Below are 23,975 nucleotides of genomic sequence, written 5' to 3' on the forward strand. Positions count from 1 at the left end.
AATATTGAGTTTTCAAGCTCCAGTTGTGACCTGACAGACTCTCTAAACTCAGAAATGACACTGAGGAAAAACTAAAACAGACAGTGACAGTAACAGCTCTTAAGATACATTTAACAAACATCAAAACAAAAAACTGCTATTTTTAATGATGAAAATAAACCAAACTACAACTGCAGTTCTGTGTTTTAATTAGAATTTAACAATAATAGTTTTACATGAATGTTTTAAATCATTATGTGCAGCATTTAATGTGCAGGAAAACTGTACATAAAGCATTTTCTACTGATTTCAATTGGCTTCTGAGCAATCCAGACATTGACGCAAACCCAGCAACACCGCCATCTAGTGGCTACAGTCAAACTGAAGCTGTATACTCTAATATTGAAGCCAAAACGAACTCCTATTTAACCTTCTACAGTGAACGTATCAGGCCGTTGAATATACTTCTAACACTTGATGAACAGTTACTGTATTGAGTTTTTTTTTATATTTAATAAAGTAAACTTATTCAGAGATCAACAAACATGGTCACAGATTGCAAAAGGTTCAGGATGTTTCTGCTGGACTGCTGGTCCAGAGGCAAACACGGCTACCAAGCTGTTTCATACAATCAAAATAGTGAGGAAGAGTCCACAAGTTCAGGTGATTTACATACAGTTTGAATTAAATTTCTATGGTCAACTGCTGAAATATAAGAAAATGAATTGATCAAATAGTTCAGAATCATGCAATGACATGTTGTTTTAAAAACTATTTTATTAAACTGTGTTTTTATTTAACTTGTTCCATGACCAATCTCAAACTGATATACATAATCAACTTGACCACAAATACAGTGCTGTAAAAAAGTATTTGCCCCCTTACAGATTGAATTGGTTATTGCTTTTTTTGTCAAACTTAAATGTTTTAAAGTATCAAACAAGTTTTAGTATCAAAGATAACCTCAACAAATACAAAAAGCAGTTTAAAAATGATTATTTCATGTATTAAAGGAAACAGCTATCCAAAGCAACCTTGCTCTATTGGGAAAAGTAATCACTCCCATGTTAAAGAAGAATTAACTGTGAGTAATATTTGTTTTTGGAAATCAGTGTTAAATTTTACCAGCTACATGCTGGCCTGTAGAACACACCAGACATGTAAACCAAGATAAAGACTTAAATAGAAACTGTCTGACAACATGACATAGTTGTCAAACAAGATAAAAGAAAATGACACATCCTCCCCTGATCAAAAGAAATATAAAAACAAAAGAGAAACAAAGTCATACATTTGGTATGAAACTAACACTGGTTCTCAACCTTAAGCTCTTGGGTTTTGGAACAAGACAATCATCGCAGGCCCACCAAGACGTACGCCTCTGAATGGCTGAAAACAAATACAACAAGAAGGTTTTGGAGTGTATTTGTCAAAGGCCTGACCTAACTCTGAATGACATGCTTCTGGCATGGCCTTAAACATTAATCCTTGAAAACTTTACAACGTGGTTCAATTAAAATTATTCTGCAAAGAGGAGTGGACTAGATTCCTCCTCAACAAAACAGAAGACTTTATATTTTAGAAATACACATTTGACTGTTTCTGACTGTTTTCAGTATCATCGTAACCTTTTTCAGTGTTTGCATATTTTATGAAGTGTTGTTTGATTCTGTGTGTCCTATTCCAAGTTGAGTAATGCCAGTTTATTCTCTCTGATTCCTCCACCATATTAGGTTTTTATCATCCAAATTGTGAATATTATAAAGGTGACTTCCAATATTATTGATGTCCTAGTATTTCTGCCATACTGTGGGTAGAGAAGTCTTCTTGCAGTCAGAAGGTTGTAAGTTTGATTCTAGCTTCCTCCTATATGGGCAGAACTTTAAATAAAAGAAACAAACATGATGTCTGGCTGATATTGTTTGTTTATTGTTTGTTTTAGCCCACCCGTTTTTAAACCCATGAACCATGAGTTGCACCGCCTTGCCTGTGGGGGGCAGTGTTATATTTTACAGTGCGTAGCCTGCTGTAGTACTATCAGCCAAAGAGGAGCTGTATGCTGGTGGTAGCGACTGGCTAACATTGCTAAGTTTGGAGTGGATCATGGCGGCCTCTAAGCCAGTAGAGCCCCAGTCCGGGAGCGGACTACCCCGCTGGCAGCTAGCACTGTTAGTCGGGACTCCTATCGTGCTCGGTGTTGGAGCGGTTTACCTTTGGAACCGTAGCAGGACGAAGCAAAAAAAAGGCACCGGGGAGCGGAAGACTCCAGAAGGCAGCGCCAGTCCTGTCCAGGGCCAAGACGGCGCACCTCGCACCAACCGGGAGGATGAGAACATGGTACTGTATCCCGGGGAGGAGTATTCCCTGCTCTTTGGTTTATCCTAATTCCGCTCACATTGACACAATTTACACCGTTGCCGTTCGCTCTTGCTTCTGTCAGCCCGCGTCATTTTGTTTCAGTCCGTTCAAGGACACCTGACGGCAGAGCCGCTGTCAGCGACAACTACCTTCAGGAAGGCAAGGCCGACACTCAGCGGCTTCGTGCGATGGATTAACCTGCGCTAACTAGCTGTCTGTCAGGCTAACCTTGTCAGTGTAGCTAGGTCAAATTGGTTGTATGAAATCAGTTATATACCTCCAATATATTAAACCCTTATAATGAACAGGAGCAGATTGTATCCCATGTTAAATATTAGCTGTTTAATGTTGCATAAGTTGCATGCTAGCCGGCTAACACCGGGGTCAGGGAGTTCAAGGTGGGCGGGGATGGTTGTCAAGTAAAAAGTAGCTTTACTGTTATACTGAATTTAAGCATAGCCTGTATGTCATATTTTACAGCGCAGTTGAACTAACTGAGCAATCTATTATTCATCCAGTAATGTTACAGTGAAATAGAGACAATATTCTAATGCAGAGGGTGTGTAATCCCACCTGTTGTGAAGTGCATAGTAGGGAGGGGATATAACAGAATGAACAGATTGTATCCTGATTGTGTCCAGATTCATCACTTTTGTTAAAATGTGTTGAAATCCAAAAGTGGAGTGGAGCTTTTATCATTCAGTTTCATTGTCCCCTGAACTTTACTAGCATTATTATTACTACTAGTACTAGTGGTAATATTTTTCATCGTATTAGTCATGTATTGCCTATCCCTGCGTCATACACAAAATGTCTTCTGTTTTGCATCAGTTCTTGAGTATAAAATGTAGTTTTACGATAAAACTGAGTCTAGATTAGCAAAATAGTCTGCAGTCGGGCCACACAACGCATCCATCATTTAGACTACTTCATTACTTTAGCTTTTTATACACTACAACAGACAATTACTCACGCTTATTTACAAACGGCAAGCAAATCCTGACTTGGACCTTCTTAGAGTATAAATAAAAATAGAAGAGGATAAAAATAAAGAATTATCAATTGACTTCCAGTGCCTGCTATTTTAAGGAAAGAGCCCCAGATCTTCATCAATTTACACTGTCAATTTGAATAAATATTAATTTTTCCATTTGAAGAACCTAAATCATGTTCACTTTCCATATTTGTAATATAAGTCTTTTTGAGACAATAGTCCCAACTGTTGGAGGTGTTTGGCAGATGGGCTGTGATCAACTAAAAATGGCAAGTATAGCTTAAGGATAAAAAGTTCTTCCATTGTCTTTAGAGTACCAGTAAACCCTTTTTTCAACCAAAGTCCAAAGAGAGGGACAAAGCCAGAACATGTGGGACAGAGTGCTCTCTGACATTTAACACAGGTTGGTGTGTCAAGAGAATAGATTGTATAGAAGCTAGACTTTTAACAGAGACACTTTAAATTGAATCAGTTGATGTCTATCAACAGAACATGACCAGATAGTCAGCGAGGTTCTGTCCAACAGCTGATAAGTCCATTAACAATTATTCTTTCCAACACTCTGATTTTAACAGACTGTTGTGTTTTTTAAGAGCACAGTGGACAATAAAGAGATTTTATTAGCTTCAAAATATACAATTTGATTTTCAAAGAGCAATATTGTCCCCTAAGGCTCTAATTAGAACGGTTTGAAGAAGGCTGTGTTTCAGCTTATTTGATATTTTGACACTTTGGACAAAACAAACACTTGACTGCTTCATATTATTATTTTGGCTTCCCTGTGGAATATACAGGGACTGTTGGGTAATATAGTCATTTTCCAAGAAATCTGGCATGCTTCCAATGAGTTAAAGAGACAGAAGACTACTTTCCCTGTCGATGAAGGGAAGACGAAAAGAAAAAAATGTCTCCAGCAAGCTTTCCTCCGGCAGTAACAAAGTCCAAAATACAACAAAGTTGAATGCTTAGTGCCCCTGGTTGGTTAAAATATCAACTCTTTACTTTGACCACTGATGTCGAGCTTGATAGACAATAAACAACCATGGAGATTTTATCAGTGAAGCAAGTTAATATGGTTTTAATGGTAATTTCATTTGTGAGACACACACCAGCAGGAGTCTGAGCATTGTAATCATTACAACTGGTAATAGTTTTATCCTTAATAGTGGAGGTGGGCAGTTATCATATTTATATTTACGAGAACATCAACAAATGCTGGCTTTCTGTTTCAATGCGATTTAATGCATTCCTTGTGGGCTTTTTAGCTGCACAGTGGCACTACTGAATGGAATCGTTTCATATAGCAGTCTATTTGGTGGTGGCTGGATTTCATTTTAGGAGCAGTGTTTGTGAAACCCTAATAGATTTTTGGCCAAAAAAAGACTGTGATGAATTCTGAACTCATTTTTCTTGCCACTTTTATAAAATCCCATAAATACCACAAATTATCTTGATAACATTTTAGGCCCATCTCACCCATTCCAGGGATATGACTTCTCTTAAATGCTTTAAAAAATATATGCCTATAAAGTACTTATTTTGAGCAGAAATGAATCCCTCATCAATAAATATAGGTACCACACTTCATGCATGAGAGCATTTTGTTTGAAATTGCTTAGATGGATAATGTTCAACCTTTAGTTAATGGGATATATTCTTACCAAAAATGTGTAGTTTGCTCCAAGTTTGTACCAGCCAATCAGTTCACTGTATAAGGTCTATTGTTCCCATTTAAAACTGAAATGGAACAAAGCTCTTCTTCCAGTTGGAAAGGAGGAGGTGCACGTTGGTCATGCCCTCAGATAATAGGAAGAAAGAACACTTGAGTGAGGCAGTCGCATTGTTTTCCTGGTCTTTACTTTTATTTGAGTTTGCTGCCGATATTCATCTTTTATTTTTGTGTCTTAATTGTGCTCATAGAAAGCAAGATTGTCACTCACTTAACTATCTCTGTGTCCTTAAATCTGTAAGATGCTGCCATCTGAGACGGACTTCACTGGGAAATGTGTCATAAAATTAGAAATTCAGTTTTTTTCCTATACGGCGCAGAAAAATAAAAGCTGTAGCTTAACAGCTGTTTGTTTTTTGTTGTAGCAGGGTAGTGAGCACAATGCATTGTGGCCCTTGTGTAAAGCGTGAGGGTTCTCTAATTGATCTGTAACAGAAATTCATGTATCACTGACTCTTCAGATCCGACTCTCATCCCTGATGTTTTTCATTAAACTAACAAATTTATTTTGTCCACATTTCATTCAGAGCCCTCTGGACCGAGCCCAAGCTGCTAAGAATAAAGGCAACAAGTATTTTAAGGCTGGGAAGTATGACAAGGCTATCCAGTGCTACACAGAGGCCATTGATCTGTGTCCCAAAGAGCAGAAGTCGGATTTGTCAACGTTTTACCAGAACAGAGCAGCAGCTTATGAACAGCAGGTCAGCACCAACATGAGCGTTTTGTCTAATTTTATTCATGAGATTTGTCTAGTTTATGATCAACCTAATGGAGGAAAAACATACAGCTAAATTAAACACTAGCTAACCCAGAAGCTTTATTAAAAGAGTTTTATTTTTTTGATGGGGAATTGTTCATGAGATGTTTAGAGTATGTTAGAAGATTCGCCTGAGCCCAAAAACTACATGCTGGAAAAACGTCTTTTCCACAGTGTTGTTGTTATCAGTGTTTTGTTGATATTCAAGTTACCAAGACTCTCCATCACGTTTGACTCTGCTTACTGGAGTTTAAAGAAATTATGGATGCCAAAAACATTCAGTGAAGTGTAACAAGATCAAACTGTTATTTCAGTTGAAGTGGAAAAACGTGATCCGGGACTGCTCTCAGGCTGTGGAAATGAACCCACGCTACATCAAGGCTTTGTTCAGGAGGGCTAAAGCTCTTGAAAAACTGGACAACAACAAGGAGTCCCTAGAGGGTGAGACTTTGTTTCTTTGAATAGATGTCCTTTAACCATTTTCTGTAAATGTTTGACTCTTGCTGACAGTCGGTCCTGCTTCTTCTGACACAATTTGTTTTCCTGTACAGATGTCACGGCAGTGTGTATTCTCGAGGCCTTTCAGAACCAGCAGAGTATGTTGCTTGCTGACAAGGTGCTGAAGCAGTTGGGAAGAGAGAAGGCCAGAGAAAAATACAAGGTATTTGTTTAATTTGAAATAGTATGTAAGCCATATTTTTTTTTAAATATGTCCAAATCACGCCATTTTTAAATGATCAATATCCCAACTTGGAGTATATTCACATCTTCCACGTTTGATCCACCTTAAATGGGCCAGAGTTCTTTTCCCCCCTTATACACAATAGTGAACCCTGGTCTGGACCAAACAATCGGACCGGGACCACCTCAAAAAGTGGGTCTTGGTCCGATTGTTTGGACTCTGGTGCAGTTCGCTCCAGGTGTGAATATGAACCAGCATCAATCTGACCCAACCACAGGAAACAGGGTTCCCGCGGATCCTTAAAAACTCTTAATAGGCATTGAATTCATCAATCTAAAAATAAGACCTTAATTGGTATTAAAATGTCTTAAATCAATCTTTCAGAGGTCTTAAAAATGTTACCAATTATTGTTTATATTTGAGACTAATTACAATCATGAAATCCTATTTACGATGTGTTAAGATTTACCGAATGGCTCTCGACGTAACGTCACGCGATCCTGATAACGGAACCAGTAAAAGTGATGATGTTGCGGCCAGGACTATCAAAGCAGATGCACGTCGTTCATGTAGCGCTAGCAGTCAGTTTATCTTGGACAGCATGGAAAAAGTATAAATTCAACGAAAATTGGTTGTCCAACCCAGATTTTTCTGCAAGGCTGAAACCAGTACCAGGAAACGTGTATGAGGCACGGTGCAAGAAATGTTTCAATCTCGGCACGATGGGAATCAAGGCAGTGGAGTCACGCAGGCACAGCATGAAACACAAAGCGTAACAATCAAGTTCACAACAAAAGGCAGGTATTTCCCAGTTCTCTTGTCTCTACAATGCCTCCACAGCCATCTCCAATATCGACAGCAGCACCACATTTCCAGACAATGTTCAGCGGTATAAACTAGATGTTGAAACATAGAGATAAATATACACTACCGGTCAAACGTTTTAGAAACACACTCTTACTTAATGGGTCTCTTTATTTTCATGACTATTTACATTGTAGATTCTCACCAACAGCAACATAACTGTGAATGAACACACATGGGATTATGTGGTAAACAAAAAGTGTGAAATAACTCTAAAAACTTTTATATTTTAGTTTCTAAAAATAGCTTTGATGACCGCTTTGCTCTCTTGGCATTCTCTCCATGAGCTTCATGAGGTGGTCACCTGGAATGGTTTTCCAAAGAGTCTTGAAAGAACTTCCCAGAGGTTCATTGAAAGACGGTCAGAGGTTAATATTTCAGTCATCACAGCAAAGGGAGGCTACTTTAAGGAATCTAAAATATAACACATGTTTAAAGTTCTTTTACAATGTTTGTTTGCTACATAATTCCATGTGTGTTCATTCAGTTTTGATGCCTTCACTGAGAATCTACATACATTGGAAATAGTCACAAACATAAAGAGAACCATTAAATGAGAAAGTGTGTCTAAAACGTTTGACTGGTAATCAAACGTAGAAGATGTGAATGAGCTGCTCTTGACACCCAGTGGTTTTGCAGCTACAATAACTGCATAAATATGCAGAACAGAAATGCAGCAAGCGTTTCTCCCACCCTATTAATGTCTGTCCATTGGAAGTTGCGATGGTCACACATATTGCTTTGTTTACAAGTTATAGTTCACTTGCAAAAAGTACAATGTGAAAGCAAACTGCACCAAACGGAGAAAAAAAAGTCCACTTTAGGTCCGGACCACACAAGCGAACCTAAGGACTCTCCTGATGTGAATACAGCCTTATCCTTGCTCAACACGCCTCTGTGTCATGAATGGCTCGTTACTGGACCTTATGCAGAACGTGATGACATCGTCAAGTAATTCAGCCATTTGTTCTGAGGTGTGTTGAAGCAGGGATGGATCGAAAAGTTAGAGGACAGTGGCTCTCAAGGACTGGAGTTGGAGACACCTGGGGTCTTTGAGGCACATCGTCAGGAAGCCTCCCTGCTGTTTTTTTTTTTTTTGTGCACACCTTACAAAACTGGATTATCAGCTGTGGTAGTTATTTATGGAAGCAAATCGTTACCATATTTCAAATGAAGAAGCATTTTCAGAAATGCTTTTCATTTTAAGAATGTGGCTGCATTGTTTGACTCATAAATGAAATTAGTTATCAATAATCCTATTTGCATTTTAATTTTCTTCTTCAAGACTGCTCATTCCTTCAATTAATTAAAATGAAAAAGAAAAAGACATCTGAGATTTATTTTTGAAAATGTACCCCAGCAAATAGATCCCAAAATTCCATTTGAAATGTAAAATTTGAAAATGAAAAAGCATTTCCAGAAATGCTTTTTCATTTTAAGAATGTGGCTGCATTATTTGACCCATAAATATAATTAGTAATCAATCATCCTATTTGCATTTGCATTTTCTTCTTCACGACTGCACATTTTATGCCATAATCAAAAAGAAAACAAAGCAGACATTGCTTTTTCGTTTTTGTGGTCTGCCCGCAAAGTACTGCCCAGAACTCGAAAATGAAAAAGCATTCCGAGCTGCGGGCGCAGCAGAGTGACGTCAGCAGCCGCTCTTCCTCAGCTCCCTGCTGACCGAGCTACCCATCTTGTTCAGTAGGGGGCACTGTGCACGTCTACATTGCATTACATTGCAAACGTGCCGAGAAATCGATTGAATTGCAGCAGGGCCGAGCTCAATTTGTGGCAGTGGCAGGCAGAACTGGTACTTCCGGTGGCATCCTCATGGCCCGGGACATCCAGCGTGTTTTTAAGCATTTATTTATATTTTTCTGTGAGTGACGATTCAGAATAGCTGCTCGTGCTCTATAATAAACTGGCTGTTTGTGCAAGAAATCGTCATCCTTTCAACACGTCACACATAAACATAGTGCTATTTATTTTCTATGTCAAGTAAATACAATCACCTTATGTTATGGGTCCAAAGCTGTTTATTAAATAATAATCAATAATGAAATCATTATGTAAAGGTAACAGGCTATAACAATAATGACGTCCAATTTGCCAATAATCAGCAACAGCTTCCACAAAAACAGCGGCAACCGCATTGGCAAGCTTTTACGGCCGGTCTGGCACCTTCTGGCATCCTCGCGGAATCCCGTGCCACCGTGTGGCAGGTTGTGGCAGTTCCGGTGGCAGCTTCGGTGGCAGGCTGTGGCGGAACTGCCACAGCTTGCCACCGGAACTACCAGTTCTGCCTGCCACTGCCACAAATTGAGCTTGGCCCTGCTGCAATTCAATCAATTTCTCGGCACGTTTGCAATGTAATGCAATGCAGACGTGCACAGTGCCCCCTACTGAACAAGATGGGTAGCTCGGTCAGCAGGGAGCTGAGGAAGAGCGGCTGCTGACGTCACTCTGCTGCGCCCGCAGCTCGGAATGCTTTTTCATTTTCGAGTTCTGGGCAGTACTTTGCGGGCAGACCACGAAAACGAAAAAGCAATGTCTGCTTTGTTTTCTTTTTGATTATGGCATAAAATGTGCAGTCGTGAAGAAGAAAATGCAAATGCAAATAGGATGATTGATTACTAATTTTATTTATGGGTCAAATAATGCAGCCACATTCTTAAAATGAAAAAGCATTTCTGGAAATGCTTTTTCATTTTCAAATTTTACATTTCAAATTGAATTTTGGGATCTATTTGCTGGGGTACATTTTCAAAAATAAATCTCAAAAGTATTTTTATTTTTTATTTTAATTAAGTGAAAGAATGAGCAGTCTTGAAGAAGAAAATTAAAAAGCAAATAGGATGATTGATAACTAATTTTATTTATGAGTCAAACAATGCAGCCACATTCTTAAAATGAAGAAGCATTTCTGGAAATGCTTCTTCATTTGAAATATGGTAACGATTTGCTTCCTTAGTTATTTGGTTAGTTACACTTTCCCTTAACAATCTGTTGTTAAAAGAGAGACTGTATTGAGACTGTGTGTATGTCATGTGATTTGCTCTGTCTACAGTGCAGACAAACAAATGTCATGTTCAGAGAGCAGCTAAAACATGGGTCATTGAATTGTATGATATTCAAATCAAAATGCTAAGTTTGTGATGTGGGAGAACTACTTTGTTTTGGTTGCCCACATATTATCGGAAACCCAATGAAAAATGGTACGAGCCGTAGTCGTATCTTTTCCTTAACACTTTAGCTTGAAAACATCGTAGAAGAATTAAGACATTTCTTTAGAAACATGAGGCTGATCTGCAGAAAGTCCCATTAAGACAAAACAGCTGTTGAATTTTGAAGAACAGATACTGCAGCTGGTGGAACATCATTGGTGAATGTGTTAAACAGTCATGGTACTAGAGCAGACCACATAATTTTAATGCACATTACAGTTATTGAGTTTTGTTCTGTTGATCTTAATTAAGTATCAAACTGGGCCGCTTTATTGGTAAATGAATTTTGTTTTTCTCTGCAGAATCGTGAGCCGATGATGCCTTCTCCTCAGTTTATCAAGTCGTACTTTAGCTCCTTTACTGATGACATCATCTCCCAGCCGCAGCAGAAGGGTGAGAAGAAAGATGAAGACAAGGACAAGGAGGGGGAAGCAGCTGAAATCACTGAGAGGTCAGCATATTCGATACATATCACCTTTTATTCCTAAAATCAGGAGGGTGGTACTACAAATCAGCATGCTGAAATGTTACAAAGAAATACTTAATTGACAATGTTTAAAAAACCTAAATTTAATCACCTCGTCTATTAAAACATTAAATAAACTGAGATTTTCAAACTTGAGTCTTCAAATACATTGAGCTATGTCGTTTTTTTTATTGTTATTAGAAATGTGCTGGTAGTAATTGTTTGTTTCATAATCTGCTGCTTTGCCTGGGGAGTTTGGGTTTCATTACACTGTGACAAGGTTACAGACCTTATAATGCAGAAAAGCAATAAAGCTCATCAACATGTATCTGCATGCATTAAGCCTGAACCTGCAAAAATAATTCTGCTTTTAAAAGTGGCTCATTGTTTTTTTCAGGTAATAAAAATATAAACCTCTTATTTTTCACTGCAGGCTCCTTTGTCAAAGGAATGTGTGTCTTTTTAACCAGGTTTGGCTTTAAAACAGGGATTTTAACATTTTGCTAAGAATTATGCTTACTGTACACTGCAGGAAGGCATTGAAGTTTTCTAACTCCTATTTAAAAAAAACACCAATTTAATTTAAGAGACTAATGATTAATCTCCTTAGACAGTCGAGTAAGTTAAATATGTTAAAAAAGTAAGTAATAAGGTTATTTTTCATGATTCATTTCTGTTTTGAATTTAAATCTTAATGGTCTGTAAAGAATCTTATAAGTCTTACATTGAATGTGGAGTGAATGTCTGTTATAGATGAAGTGCAACTGGCAGATTCAGCTATGATTCCCTCATGGGTCAGTGTTGGAATGAAAAGGACTGCATGATAGGCAGGTCGCAAACATCCTTAGTAAAACGTCAGCTTTATTCAGTTTATCATCCATTTTTTCAGCTCTGGCTTCTTAAAGGCGAAACAGTACATGGATGAGGAGAACTACGACAAAATCATCAGTGAATGCACCAAGGAGATCGAGTCAGGAGGCCGATACACTGCAGAGGCTCTGCTGCTGAGAGCCACCTTCTACCTACTGATTGGAAATGCTACTGCTGCCCAGCCTGATTTGGACCAGGTCATCAACATGCAGGAATCTAATGTAAAGGTAGAAACATTCAGTGTTTTCAACAGAAATACTTACTTATTACTTTTAGTGTATGTTGGTAAAACCAAATGTAGGAACAAATGGCTGACATGAAGAAGGGAAAAGCATCATTTTGTCTGTAAGTATTCGTTAAGGAATGAGAAAGCTGGGTCCACACTGTCATTTTCAGCTCTTCTAGACCAAATCTTTGGCTGTGAGCCTGAATTTGTGGTTTGTGGTTGTTTATTTACGACACTCTTAATCAAAAACAACAGATATCAAATCGTTCGGCTGATATCTCTGTCGGATGTTTTTAATGCAATTCTGCTGTGATAAGAAATTGTGCAGTCCAGTATTGGTGAGGACCGGTATCAGATTCTAACAGTGTTTCCAGACCATTATTTACTGACGTTTTCATGATTGAAAATATTTCCAAACAGCCAAACTTGTCTTTGTTGTAAACAAAAGTGAAAGGTGTAGTAGCCATCGTTCAGCCAGATGACCAACAATGAGCAGCAACAGGTGGGGTTCGGGCAGCGCATGCACCATCTGCCTGACGAACACTCCAGCTGTTTCGTTTCTTTCTCTTGGATCTGTTCCAAGTTCATTTTAATGATGGGAATGGTATGATGGAATATGTAGTTCTTTCTGTTCTAATTCAGAACTGGTTAAATTCTTGGTTTACTTTGTTACCGGGCTCATGCCTGGTCCAGTGTAGCATACAGTGTGACACAGGCTACTGTCAAGACTATTTTTCTTTTACTGTATCAAGCACATGTTTTTAAGTTCACACTGTGTGCCATCCATAAGACCCATCAAATCGTCTCCAGACATGTTTCAGGTACTTTTTAGCAGCATGTGCCTCAGAAGAAGAATGTAAGCTAGTTTATTGGTTGATCTGGTGACAACTGACAGCTGGTTTCTCTGTCTTTAATCACTCCCGCAGCTACGAGCAAACGCTTTGATAAAGCGTGGAAGCATGTACATGCAGCAGCAGAAGCCTCAGTTCTCTACGCAGGATTTCAACATGGCTGCTGAGCTCGACACCCGCAACCCTGACGTGTATCACCACAGGGGTCAGGTAGGAAGGAGTGCAGTGGATATAATTACCCAAACAGTACACCTCATTGTTTAGCTGAAAGGGTGCTGGTTTCAGTAGGTAGCCTACGCTAGCCATTCAGATTTCTACAACCAGGTCAGTTTAGATGCAATAACAAGGTAAATGACATTTATCTTCATCTAAATTCATCTGTATTGAGAAAATCTGTTAAAGTATGTTAGCAGTGAAGAGAATAGTTGCTTTACTGTTGCTTTTTATTTAAATAGAACTTCAACGCATTACTTTATTTTTCTGATTTATTATATACATACATTAAACAGGGCTTACAACAGTTTCTCTACCCCTTGAACAACTACCTGAATGCACTTTAATGGGATTTTATGTGATAGATCAACACAGGGTGCATAGTTGTGAAGTTTTAAAGAACCTTGAGAAGTCTATTAGTAAATATTTGTTTTATTAAAGAAAACTAATAAATTCAAATATTTACTAATTAGGTGACTGGTTGCTCTGGAGGTTTCAGGAAATCGGAGGAAAGGGGGCTGGAAACATGTATGCCACACTTTTCAGATTTTTATCTATCAAAAGAAAGTTTTAAAATCCTGTATATCCTTCCTTCAACTTTGTGTTGGTCTGTCACATAAAATCACAATAAAATAACTTAAGGTTGTAATGTGACAAAATGTTAAAAGGTTTAAGGGTGTGAATACTTTCACATATTAATACATTTCATGATTTGTTGCTTTGGAAATAACATTAAGTTACAGCTGAATATCATGACTGATAACTCTAAGTCAAGGTGCTGTGACATGTTCAGGCCAGAGGATGTTGGCTACATCGTCTAATGCCACTCTGGGTTTCATGATTCTTCACAATAAAATATTTTCTTCTTTTACCTAACGGATTATTGATGAGTAGAAAACAGATGCTATTTCAGGCAATAAAGATCCTCTGAGTTAGAACTTTAGCATAAAAAAAAGGATTACTGTTGAGGGGAAAATGCATGATTAAAAGCTGTGCAAAGTAAAGTCACCGTTAGTTTTCTCAGTACATCAAATCAGACAGCTTCACTTCCCACTGAATCCTCTATGTGCAAAAGCTGAGAGAGTTAATGTGATCATGTAAGATGAGGAAGTGAAGTTGGAGGTTGTTTGGCATCTTTTTTGACAAGATCTGTGTCTTTCCTCTCAGTTGAAGATCTTGCTGGACCAGGTGGACGAAGCGGTAGAAGACTTTGACGAATGCATCCGCCTCAGGCCTGACTCTGCATTAGCACAGGCACAGAAGTGCTTCGCCCTTGTGAGTAATCGATTACAATGAACTCAGAAGCATCTTTGCATCTGATGCTGTTTTATTATTGAAATGAAGGTTTTAGATTCTCCTGTCATACCTCATACAAACAAGTATGTGTAACATATTTAAAGACTATTTATTTGTGAATTCTTCTCTTATGTTCTTCAGTACAGACAAGCTTACACTGGAAACAACCCATCCCAGGTACAGACAGCCATGGATGGCTTTGAGGATGTAATCCGGAAGTTTCCTAAATGTGCTGAGGGCTATGCTCTTTATGCTCAGGTATGGTTGTATTTTCTGGGAGTTAATTTTGAAAAAAATCCCGCTTTTGTTTGAAGGTTCTGGGGGTTTAGATGAATGGATTAAAGCAAAGTCAAACAGAATCTGGCTTTTCAAATAAATCTGACTTTGATTCAGTTCACTTATATAGTGGCGATACACAACAGATCTCAAAGCAATTTTCAAGATAAACAGAACTCAATTTATATCCATAAATTGATAATCTAATCAATTCAATCATATAGATGGATTCAGATTCAATTGCATACATCCCCACCAGAGCATATACAGGTCCTTCTCAAAAAATTAGCATATTGTGATAAAGTTAATTATTTTCCATAATGTCATGATGAAAATTTAACATTCATATATTTTAGATTCATTGCACACTAACTGAAATATTTCAGGTCTTTTATTGTCTTAATACGGATGATTTTGGCATACAGCTCATGAAAACCCAAAATTCCTATCTCACAAAATTAGCATATCATTAAAAGGGTCTCTAAACGAGCTATGAAACTAATCATCTGAATCAAAGAGTTAACTCTAAACACCTGCAAAAGATTCCTGAGGTCTTTAAAACTCCCAGCCTGGTTTATCACTCAAAACCCCAATCATGGGTAAGACTGCCGACCTGACTGCTGTCCAGAAGGCCACTATTGACACCCTCAAGCAAGAGGGTAAGACACAGAAAGAAATTTCTGAACGAATAGGCTGTTCCCAGAGTGCTGTATCAAGGCACCTCAGTGGGAAGTCTGTGGGAAGCAAAAAGTGTGGCAGAAAACGCTGCACAACGAGAAGAGGTGACCGGACCCTGAGGAAGATTTTGGAGAAGGGCCGATTCCAGACCTTGGGGGACCTGCGGAAGCAGTGGACTGAGTCTGGAGTAGAAACATCCCGAGCCACCGTGCACAGGCGTGTGCAGGAAATGGGCTACAGGTGCCGCATTCCCCAGACCTGGGCTACAGAGAAGCAGCACTGGACTGTTGCTCAGTGGTCCAAAGTACTTTTTTCGGATGAAAGCAAATTCTGCATGTCATTCGGAAATCAAGGTGCCAGAGTCTGGAGGAAGACTGGGGAGAAGGAAATGCCAAAATGCCAGAAGTCCAGTGTCAAGTACCCACAGTCAGTGATGGTCTGGGGTGCCGTGTCAGCTGCTGGTGTTGGTCCACTGTGTTTTATCAAGGGCAGGGTCAATGCAGCTAGCTATCAGGAGATTTTGGAGCACTTCATGCTTCCATCTGCTGAAAAGCTTTATGGAGATGAAGATTTCATTTTTCAGCACGACCTGGCACCTGCTCACAGTGCCAAAACCACTGGTAAATGGTTTACTGACCATGGTATCACTGTGCTCAATTGGCCTGCCAACTCTCCTGACCTGAACCCCATAGAGAATCTGTGGGATATTGTGAAGAGAACGGTGAGAGACTCAAGACCCAACACTCTGGATGAGCTAAAGGCCGCTATCGAAACATCCTGGGCCTCCATAAGACCTCAGCAGTGCCACAAGCTGATTGCCTCCATGCCACGCCGCATTGAAGCAGTCATTTCTGCCAAAGGATTCCCGACCAAGTATTGAGTGCATAACTGTACATGATTATTTGAAGGTTGACGTTTTTTGTATTAAAAACACTTTTCTTTTATTGGTCGGATGAAATATGCTAATTTTGTGAGATAGGAATTTTGGGTTTTCATGAGCTGTATGCCAAAATCATCCGTATTAAGACAATAAAAGACCTGAAATATTTCAGTTAGTGTGCAATGAATCTAAAATATATGAATGTTAAATTTTCATCATGACATTATGGAAAATAATGAACTTTATCACAATATACTAATATTTTGAGAAGGACCTGTATATGAACATTTACTGATGTGTTTGTAAAAGATTACAGGTCCTTCTCAAAAAATTAGCATATTGTGATAAAGTTCATTATTTTCTATAATGTAATGATGAAAATTTAACATTCATATATTTTAGATTCATTGCACACTAACTGAAATATTTCAGGTCTTTTATTGTCTTAATACGGATGATTTTGGCATACAGCTCATGAAAACCCAAAATTCCTATCTCACAAAATTAGCATATTTCATCCGACCAATAAAAGAAAAGTGTTTTTAATACAAAAAACGTCAACCTTCAAATAATCATGTACAGTTATGCACTCAATACTTGGTCGGGAATCCTTTGGCAGAAATGACTGCTTCAATGCGGCGTGGCATGGAGGCAATCAGCCTGTGGCACTGCTGAGGTCTTATGGAGGCCCAGGATGCTTCGATAGCGGCCTTTAGCTCATCCAGAGTGTTGGTTCTTGAGTCTCTCAACATTCTCTTCACAATATCCCACAGATTCTCTATGGGGTTCAGGTCAGGAGAGTTGGCAGGCCAATTGAGCACAGTGATACCATGGTCAGTAAACCATTTACCAGTGGTTTTGGTACTGTGAGCAGGTGCCAGGTTGTGCTGAAAAATGAAATCTTCATCTCCATAAAGCTTTTCAGCAGATGGAAGCATGAAGTGCTCCAAAATCTCCTGATAGCTAGCTGCATTGACCCTGCACTTGATAAAACACAGTGGACCAACACCAGCAGCTGACACGGCACCCCAGACCATCACTGACTGTGGGTACTTGACACTGGACTTCTGGCATTTTGGCATTTCCTTCTCCCCAGTCTTCCTCCAGACTCTGGCACCTTGATTTCCGAATGACATGCAGAATTTGCTTTCATCCGAAAAAAGTACTTTGGACCACTGAGCAACAGTCCAGTGCTGCTTCTCTGTAGCCCAGGTCTGGGGAATGCGGCACCTGTAGCCCATTTCCTGCACACGCCTGTGCACGGTGGCCCTGGATGTTTCTACTCCAGACTCAGTCCACTGCTTCCGCAGGTCCCCCAAGGTCTGGAATCGGCCCTTTTCCACAATCTTCCTCAGGGTCCGGTCACCTCTTCTCGTTGTGCAGCGTTTTCTGCCACACTTTTTCCTTCCCACAGACTTCCCACTGAGGTGCCTTGATACAGCACTCTGGGAACAGCCTATTCGTTCAGAAATTTCTTTCTCTGTCTTACCCTCTTGCTTGAGGGTGTCAATAGTGGCCTTCTGGACAGCAGTCAGGTCGGCAGTCTTACCCATGATTGGGGTTTTGAGCGATGAACCAGGCTGGAAGTTTTAAAGGCCTCAGGAATCTTTTGCAGGTGTTTAGAGTTAACTCGTTGATTCAGATGATTAGGTTCATAGCTCGTTTAGAGACCCTTTTAATGATATGCTAATTTTGTGAGATAGGAATTTTGGGTTTTCATGAGCTGTATGCCAAAATCATCCGTATTAAGACAATAAAAGACCTGAAATATTTCAGTTAGTGTGCAATGAATCTAAAATATATGAATGTTAAATTTTCATCATGACATTATGGAAAATAATGAACTTTATCACAATATGCTAATATTTTGAGAAGGACCTGTAGATTGCCCAGGTTTCATCCATGAAACATAGATACTATAATTTCACAACATTTTCTGCATGGCCTTTTGTATTTGTTTTGTGTTTCTGCCTCTGCATTTTCTCAGTGTAATACGTACCGAGGTTTGACAATGAAACTGAAGCACCTGTCATTTTAGTGTGGGAGGTTTCATGGCTAAATTGGACCAGCCTGGTAGCCAGTCTTCATTGATTGCACATTGCACCAGTAAGAGCAGAGTGTGAAGGTTCAATTAGCAGGGTAAGAGCACAGTTTTGCTCAAAATATTGAAATGCACACAACATTATGGGGGACATACCAGAGTTCAAAAGAGGACAAATTGTTGGTGCACGTCTTGCTGGCGCATCTGTGACCAAGACAGCAAGTCTTTGTGATGTATCAAGAGCCACAGTATCCAGGGTAATGTCAGCATACCACCAAGAAGGACGAACCACATCTAACAGGATTAACTGTGGACTCAAGAGGAAGCTGTCTGAAAGGGATGTCCGGGTGCTAACCCGGATTGTATCCAAAAAACATAAAACCACGGCTGCCCAAATCACGGCAGAATTAAATGTGCACCTCAACTCTCCTGTTTCCACCAGAACTGTCCGTCAGGAGCTCCACAGGGTCAATATACACGGCCGGGCTGCTATAGCCAAACCTTTGGTCACTCATGCCAATGCCAAACGTCGGTTTCAATGGTGCAAGGAGCGCAAATCTTGGGCTGTGGACAATGTGAAACATGTATTGTTCTCTGATGAGTCCACCTTTACTGTTTTCCCCACATCCGGGAGAGTTACGGTGTGGAGAAGCCCCAAAGAAGCGTACCACCGAGACTGTTGCATGCCCAGAGTGAAGCATGGGGGAGGATCAGTGATGGTTTGGGCTGCCATATCATGGCATTCCCTTGGTCCAATACTTGTGCTAGATGGACGCATCACTGCCAAGGACTACCAAACCATTCTTGAGGACCATGTGCATCCAATGGTTCAAACATTGTATCCTGAAGGTGGTGCCGTGTATCAGGATGACAATGCACCAATACACACAGCAAGACTGGTGAAAGATTGGTTTGATGAACATGAAAGTGAAGTTGAGCATCTCCCATGGCCTGCACAGTCATCAGATCTAAATATTATTGAGCCACTTTGGGGTGTTTTGGAGGAGCGAGTCAGGAAACGTTTTCCTCCACCAGTATCACGTAGTGACCTGGCCACTATCCTGCAAGAAGAATGGCTTAAAATCCCTCTGACCACTGTGCAGGACTTGTATATGTCATTCCCAAGACGAATTGACGCTGTATTGGCCGCAAAAGGAGGCCCTACACCATACTAATAAATTATTGTGGTCTAAAACCAGGTGTTTCAGTTTCATTGTCCAACCCCTGTAGCTCTGCCACCAGTTTTACATGTAGCCATCTAATTGAACGTTATAGAGGCAGCCGTCTCTCCATATATACTTGCAAACAGACTGTGATGGTGCATTTAAGTACCACTCCTAAACAACATAATTCACACTAAACTGACTATTTAAGAGTTGCCCCTAATTACCAAAAAACCTCACTGTTGTCTTTCTCAAAGCTCCTAAATGAGACCATTTGTGATTGGTCCTTTTACCCTGTGATAAATGAAGACCTCTGACCAAAATTAGCTGATAATGTAACAAAATAATCAGTTGTCTCATTGTTGTAGGAACTCTTCACCGCAGTCTGGTTGAACACCTCATAAATGTCGTAGAGGAAATAACTCAGGAGAGAGTCCAGACGCCTGAAAATTCAAACTGAGAAATTAACTTTTTTTCTTCATCAAAATGAATAGCTGCATTATACTAATAGGAAACTACTGTTCTGCAATGTCTGCTCAATCTAGCAATACATTTGAACAGTGTCTCCGTTCTACAACTTTCTATTATTAGATTGTGTAAATTGACCATTTAGTCAGTAAAAAATGTTTCTCACTGTTATTCTGATCCTTTCTAAGGTGATCTTATTCACTGTTTAGACCTTTAAATCTTAAATGCATTATATAGTGACAGCTGTCTCTCTGTTAGCCCTGTAAGTATCTACAAGATGCATCTGGGCAAACAGAGTAGGCATTGTTGGTTGTTGGATCAGACGTATAGTCCGGCAATAAACATGCAACAGTTTACCCTGTCACTTTGTCCTAGATCATGGCCTATGTGAGCTTTCAGATGTGCTGCTTGGGTTTGCAGGTTAAAAGGATGTGGCCTACAACCAGCAGCTTTCCCCTGAGCAACATGCTGAACAAGTGTGTGATGATGGCCTCCTTTATGTGGCTGAACTCTGTGTTGTGGTCTTCAGTCAGGTTTTCCAAATAAAGTGTTGTCGAGCCATCCTGCTCTTATTTTCTGAATCAGGTTCTGCTAATCTCAGATCAGACACTGGAGGATCGTCTGGCGTGTCTGTTCTGTGCACACTGCAGCCTTTGCTTTGTATCATATTACTTGTTTTAACCTCCCAAGACACACACACACTTTGTGTTGGGAATGTCAGTTGATCGTGAGGAGTCAACGGATGTAGATCGCAGAGCAGAAGGATGATAAAGCGGCAGACGTTACAGCCCTTGCAGACCAGTGCACTGATTTCCTGTGAGGACAGGCCCTAGAACGTTGAAGTTTTGATTATAAAATAAATAATCACCCAGAAAGGCAACAACAACAAAAGAAAATGGCTACCCTCATCACAGCATTTTAATTAATTTTTTGGATGATTTTCTTTTTCTTTTTTTTTTAGGAGCTGTTGGACAAGACCACATACATTTTCTGCTTACAATGAAAGATGAGATTGTTATTGTCAGTTACACATATTACGTAGTTTTGCAATTGCATTTAACTGCAGCATCATGCCTGTCTGCATCTGTGGCCACAGAAAGATTTATAGAAGCCCAACGAGGATTAAATAGTTTAGAACATGGAGAAGTAGTGATGTCAAAGTAAATGAAGATTCTTATACCACAATCATCTTGTTGGCTCAAAAACAAAGCATTTACAGGGAAAATTAAAAAAATTAATTAAAACATGGACTAGAGCTCGTTTGGAATCTCAGCAAAACAGATTACGTCCTATTTTGAAAAAAGAAAAACAATTGATGTCTTGCTGCAACCTGACTGTGATTTCATGTTCTTCTCAGGCTTTAACCGACCAGCAACAGTTTGGAAAAGCTGATCAGATGTACGACAAATGTATTGAACTGGAACCAGACAATGCTACTACATATGTTCACAAAGGGTAGGCATGTTTTCCTCATTGTTTGGCATGCGGATAATTCATTGCTGAAATTCTTTTAGTAATTGATCATTATATATATTCAGGTTGTTGCAGCTTCAGTGGAAACAAGACCTCGACTTGGGTCTAGATCTCATCAGTAAGGCTATTGAGATTGACAACAAATGTGACTTTGCCTATGAAACTATGGGAACCATTGAAGTTCAAAGGTTAGTTTTCAAAACAATAATCAAAGAGATTTGTACTTCCAAGTGTTTTCAGTAACTGGAAATTTATCTTTTCAGGGGCAACCTGGACAAGGCGATAGACATGTTCAATAAAGCCATTAACCTCGCCAAGTCGGAGATGGAAATGTCCCATTTGTATTCTCTGTGCGATGCAGCATACGCCCAGACAGAGGTGGCTCGGAAGTACGGCCTCAAACCTCCAACGCTGTAACGTCTCTGCTAATTCAATGTCAATCTCAGTCTTTACCTAATTGTGTTACTGTTGGAAATCAATCTGATTTGTTAAAGACATCCTGGATATTATGATGAAAAGAATGAACTCTGAATATGCCACGTGTTATCACATTTAAGGGGTTTGTTTTGAAGAGAAAAAGGAGGATTTCTATTTACAATCCAGGTCTCTGATAGTCTGTGTCAGGATGCGGTTTTTCCAGCGCAGCCCATTGCTGACACTTAATTCAGCCCAATATAATTGTGAAATCTTTACATTACTCAAAATAAAGGGTGGAGGGAAAACAAAGATGTATGTCCATGTATATCTGTTCAAGGTAATGCGCAGAAAAACACAGAAATGTGCCGTTTGTTGAACCAATTGCTGACTGTATGGTTTTTCTGACATTTAAATCTACAGAAAATACTGAGACTTCTATGAGGTTCTAACAGACTGTTCACTTGGTTATTCATGCTGATCTGAAGGGTTTATTATCAGCTGCTTCCATTTTGTAACATAGATCTTCAGTTCTGAATGCAAGATGATAATTATAGTCGGTTGTGAAATGTCTGTATTTGCAATGCTGGAATTGATCCCATGGATACTGGCCCTAAAGAGGCCTGTTAAGTCACAATTTTAATATTTGGTTTGACTTTTTGTTGTTTTTTTTTTTCATATATAAACTTTGTGCAGCATGCTCACTTTATAAATTTAAATGCAATGGTCAAGCTGTCTTGGAACACTAGAAAAATCTAAGTACAAGTGAGGGTCAGCAAAACCCCTTTGATCAAACTTAGCCATCTGTGTATATTTTAATTGCCTCTAGTTTTTCTTGTTTTCCAGTTCATGAGTGAATTGTAATTTATGTTTTTTTATTATGGTTATTTTTGATTTCTGTTTGATTCCAACATTTGTCCAAATTCATAAGAGGTTGCCTTGCTCCCCTCCCTGCTCATTTTCTAAAAGTATTTTCCAAATGCTGGCCTTATGGATCCCAGCCTACATGCAGCCCAGTTTCTTGATGCTCAGTATCAAGAAACTGCCTCTCATCAAATAGCTTCCAAACATGGGTTTAATTTGATATACACAGAGAGCTTTTAGTTTTTTACTAAACTAATTGGGACCCTTTCAGTTCTGAGACACAATGTTTCCCAAAACAGTAGTGGTAGATTTTTACACAGTGGTTATCTTGAAGAATCAGAATCACTGCTGCTGTAGCAGCTGGGCAGAGCCACTGCTCAATGTCAAAAACCCTAAATCAATAGATGTAATGCAAATTATGGCTGTTTGATAGAAAAACTGTTCATCAATGTTCATGTGACCAAAGTGGAAATAATGAGAATCCTAATAAAGTTAGAATTCTTGGGATGAATTCAGTGCTGTTTTTGGAGTTCTCTGAAAACTTTCCTAACATAATTTAGGGTTTGTTTTGGGGTGGCAGCCGAAGGGGTTCAGCCTGTAATCGGTGAGTTGCCGGTTCAAACCCCGCCCTGGCCGTCTCATTCGTTGTGTCTTTGGGTAAGACCCACCTTGCCTGCTGATAGTGGTCAGAGGGCTCTGTGGCACCGATTGTATGCCAGCTTCACTTCTGTCGATGTGCCCCAGGCAGCTGTGGCTACAGTGTAGCTTACCACTGGGTGTGAATGTGTGTATGAATAGGTGAATGACTGATTGTAGTGTAAAGCACTTTAGGGTCCTTGCACTTGATAAAGCACTACAGGTCCTTCTCAAAATATTAGCATATTGTGATAAAGTTCATTATTTTCCATAATGTCATGATGAAAATTTAACATTCATATATTTTAGATTCATTGCACACTAACTGAAATATTTCAGGTCTTTTATTGTCTTAATATGGATGATTTTGGCATACAGCTCATGAAAACCCAAAATTCCTATCTCACAAAATTAGCATATTTCATCCGACTAATAAAAGAAAAGTGTTTTTAATACAAAAAACGTCAACCTTCAAATAATCATGTACAGTTATGCATTCAATACTTGGTCGGGAATCCTTTTGCAGATATGACTGCTTCAATGCGGCGTGGCATGGAGGCAATCAGC

General features: G+C 39.4%; 1 protein-coding gene across 1 annotated transcript; it reads left to right on the forward strand.

Moving 5' to 3' along the window:
* Nucleotides 1–2,016: 2,016 nt before the first annotated feature.
* On the forward strand, nucleotides 2,017–23,283 carry tomm70a (translocase of outer mitochondrial membrane 70 homolog A (S. cerevisiae)). The gene is made up of 12 exons (XM_047375898.1): nucleotides 2,017–2,316; nucleotides 5,588–5,761; nucleotides 6,132–6,258; nucleotides 6,369–6,478; nucleotides 10,896–11,044; nucleotides 11,949–12,156; nucleotides 13,082–13,216; nucleotides 14,387–14,494; nucleotides 14,657–14,773; nucleotides 21,379–21,476; nucleotides 21,560–21,682; nucleotides 21,758–23,283. Exons 1-12 carry the CDS (start codon nucleotides 2,083–2,085, stop codon nucleotides 21,909–21,911), a joined length of 1,737 nt encoding a protein of 578 aa, XP_047231854.1. The 5' UTR covers nucleotides 2,017–2,082; the 3' UTR covers nucleotides 21,912–23,283.
* The last annotated feature ends 692 nt before the right edge of the window (nucleotides 23,284–23,975 follow it).

This window comes from Girardinichthys multiradiatus, chromosome 9 (assembly GCF_021462225.1).
Source record: "Girardinichthys multiradiatus isolate DD_20200921_A chromosome 9, DD_fGirMul_XY1, whole genome shotgun sequence".
In the NCBI taxonomy this organism is placed as follows: Eukaryota; Metazoa; Chordata; class Actinopteri; order Cyprinodontiformes; family Goodeidae; genus Girardinichthys; species Girardinichthys multiradiatus.

Bases quoted from the DNA above. Each gene is read 5' to 3' on its own strand.
- tomm70a (XM_047375898.1), top strand. From the start codon at position 2,083: ATGGCGGCCTCTAAGCCAGTAGAGCCCCAGTCCGGGAGCGGACTACCC. The intron at 6,259-6,368 runs GTGAGACTTTGT...TTTCCTGTACAG, and splicing joins CAACAAGGAGTCCCTAGAGG to ATGTCACGGCAGTGTGTATT. The intron at 21,477-21,559 runs GTAGGCATGTTT...ATATATATTCAG, and splicing joins ACTACATATGTTCACAAAGG to GTTGTTGCAGCTTCAGTGGA.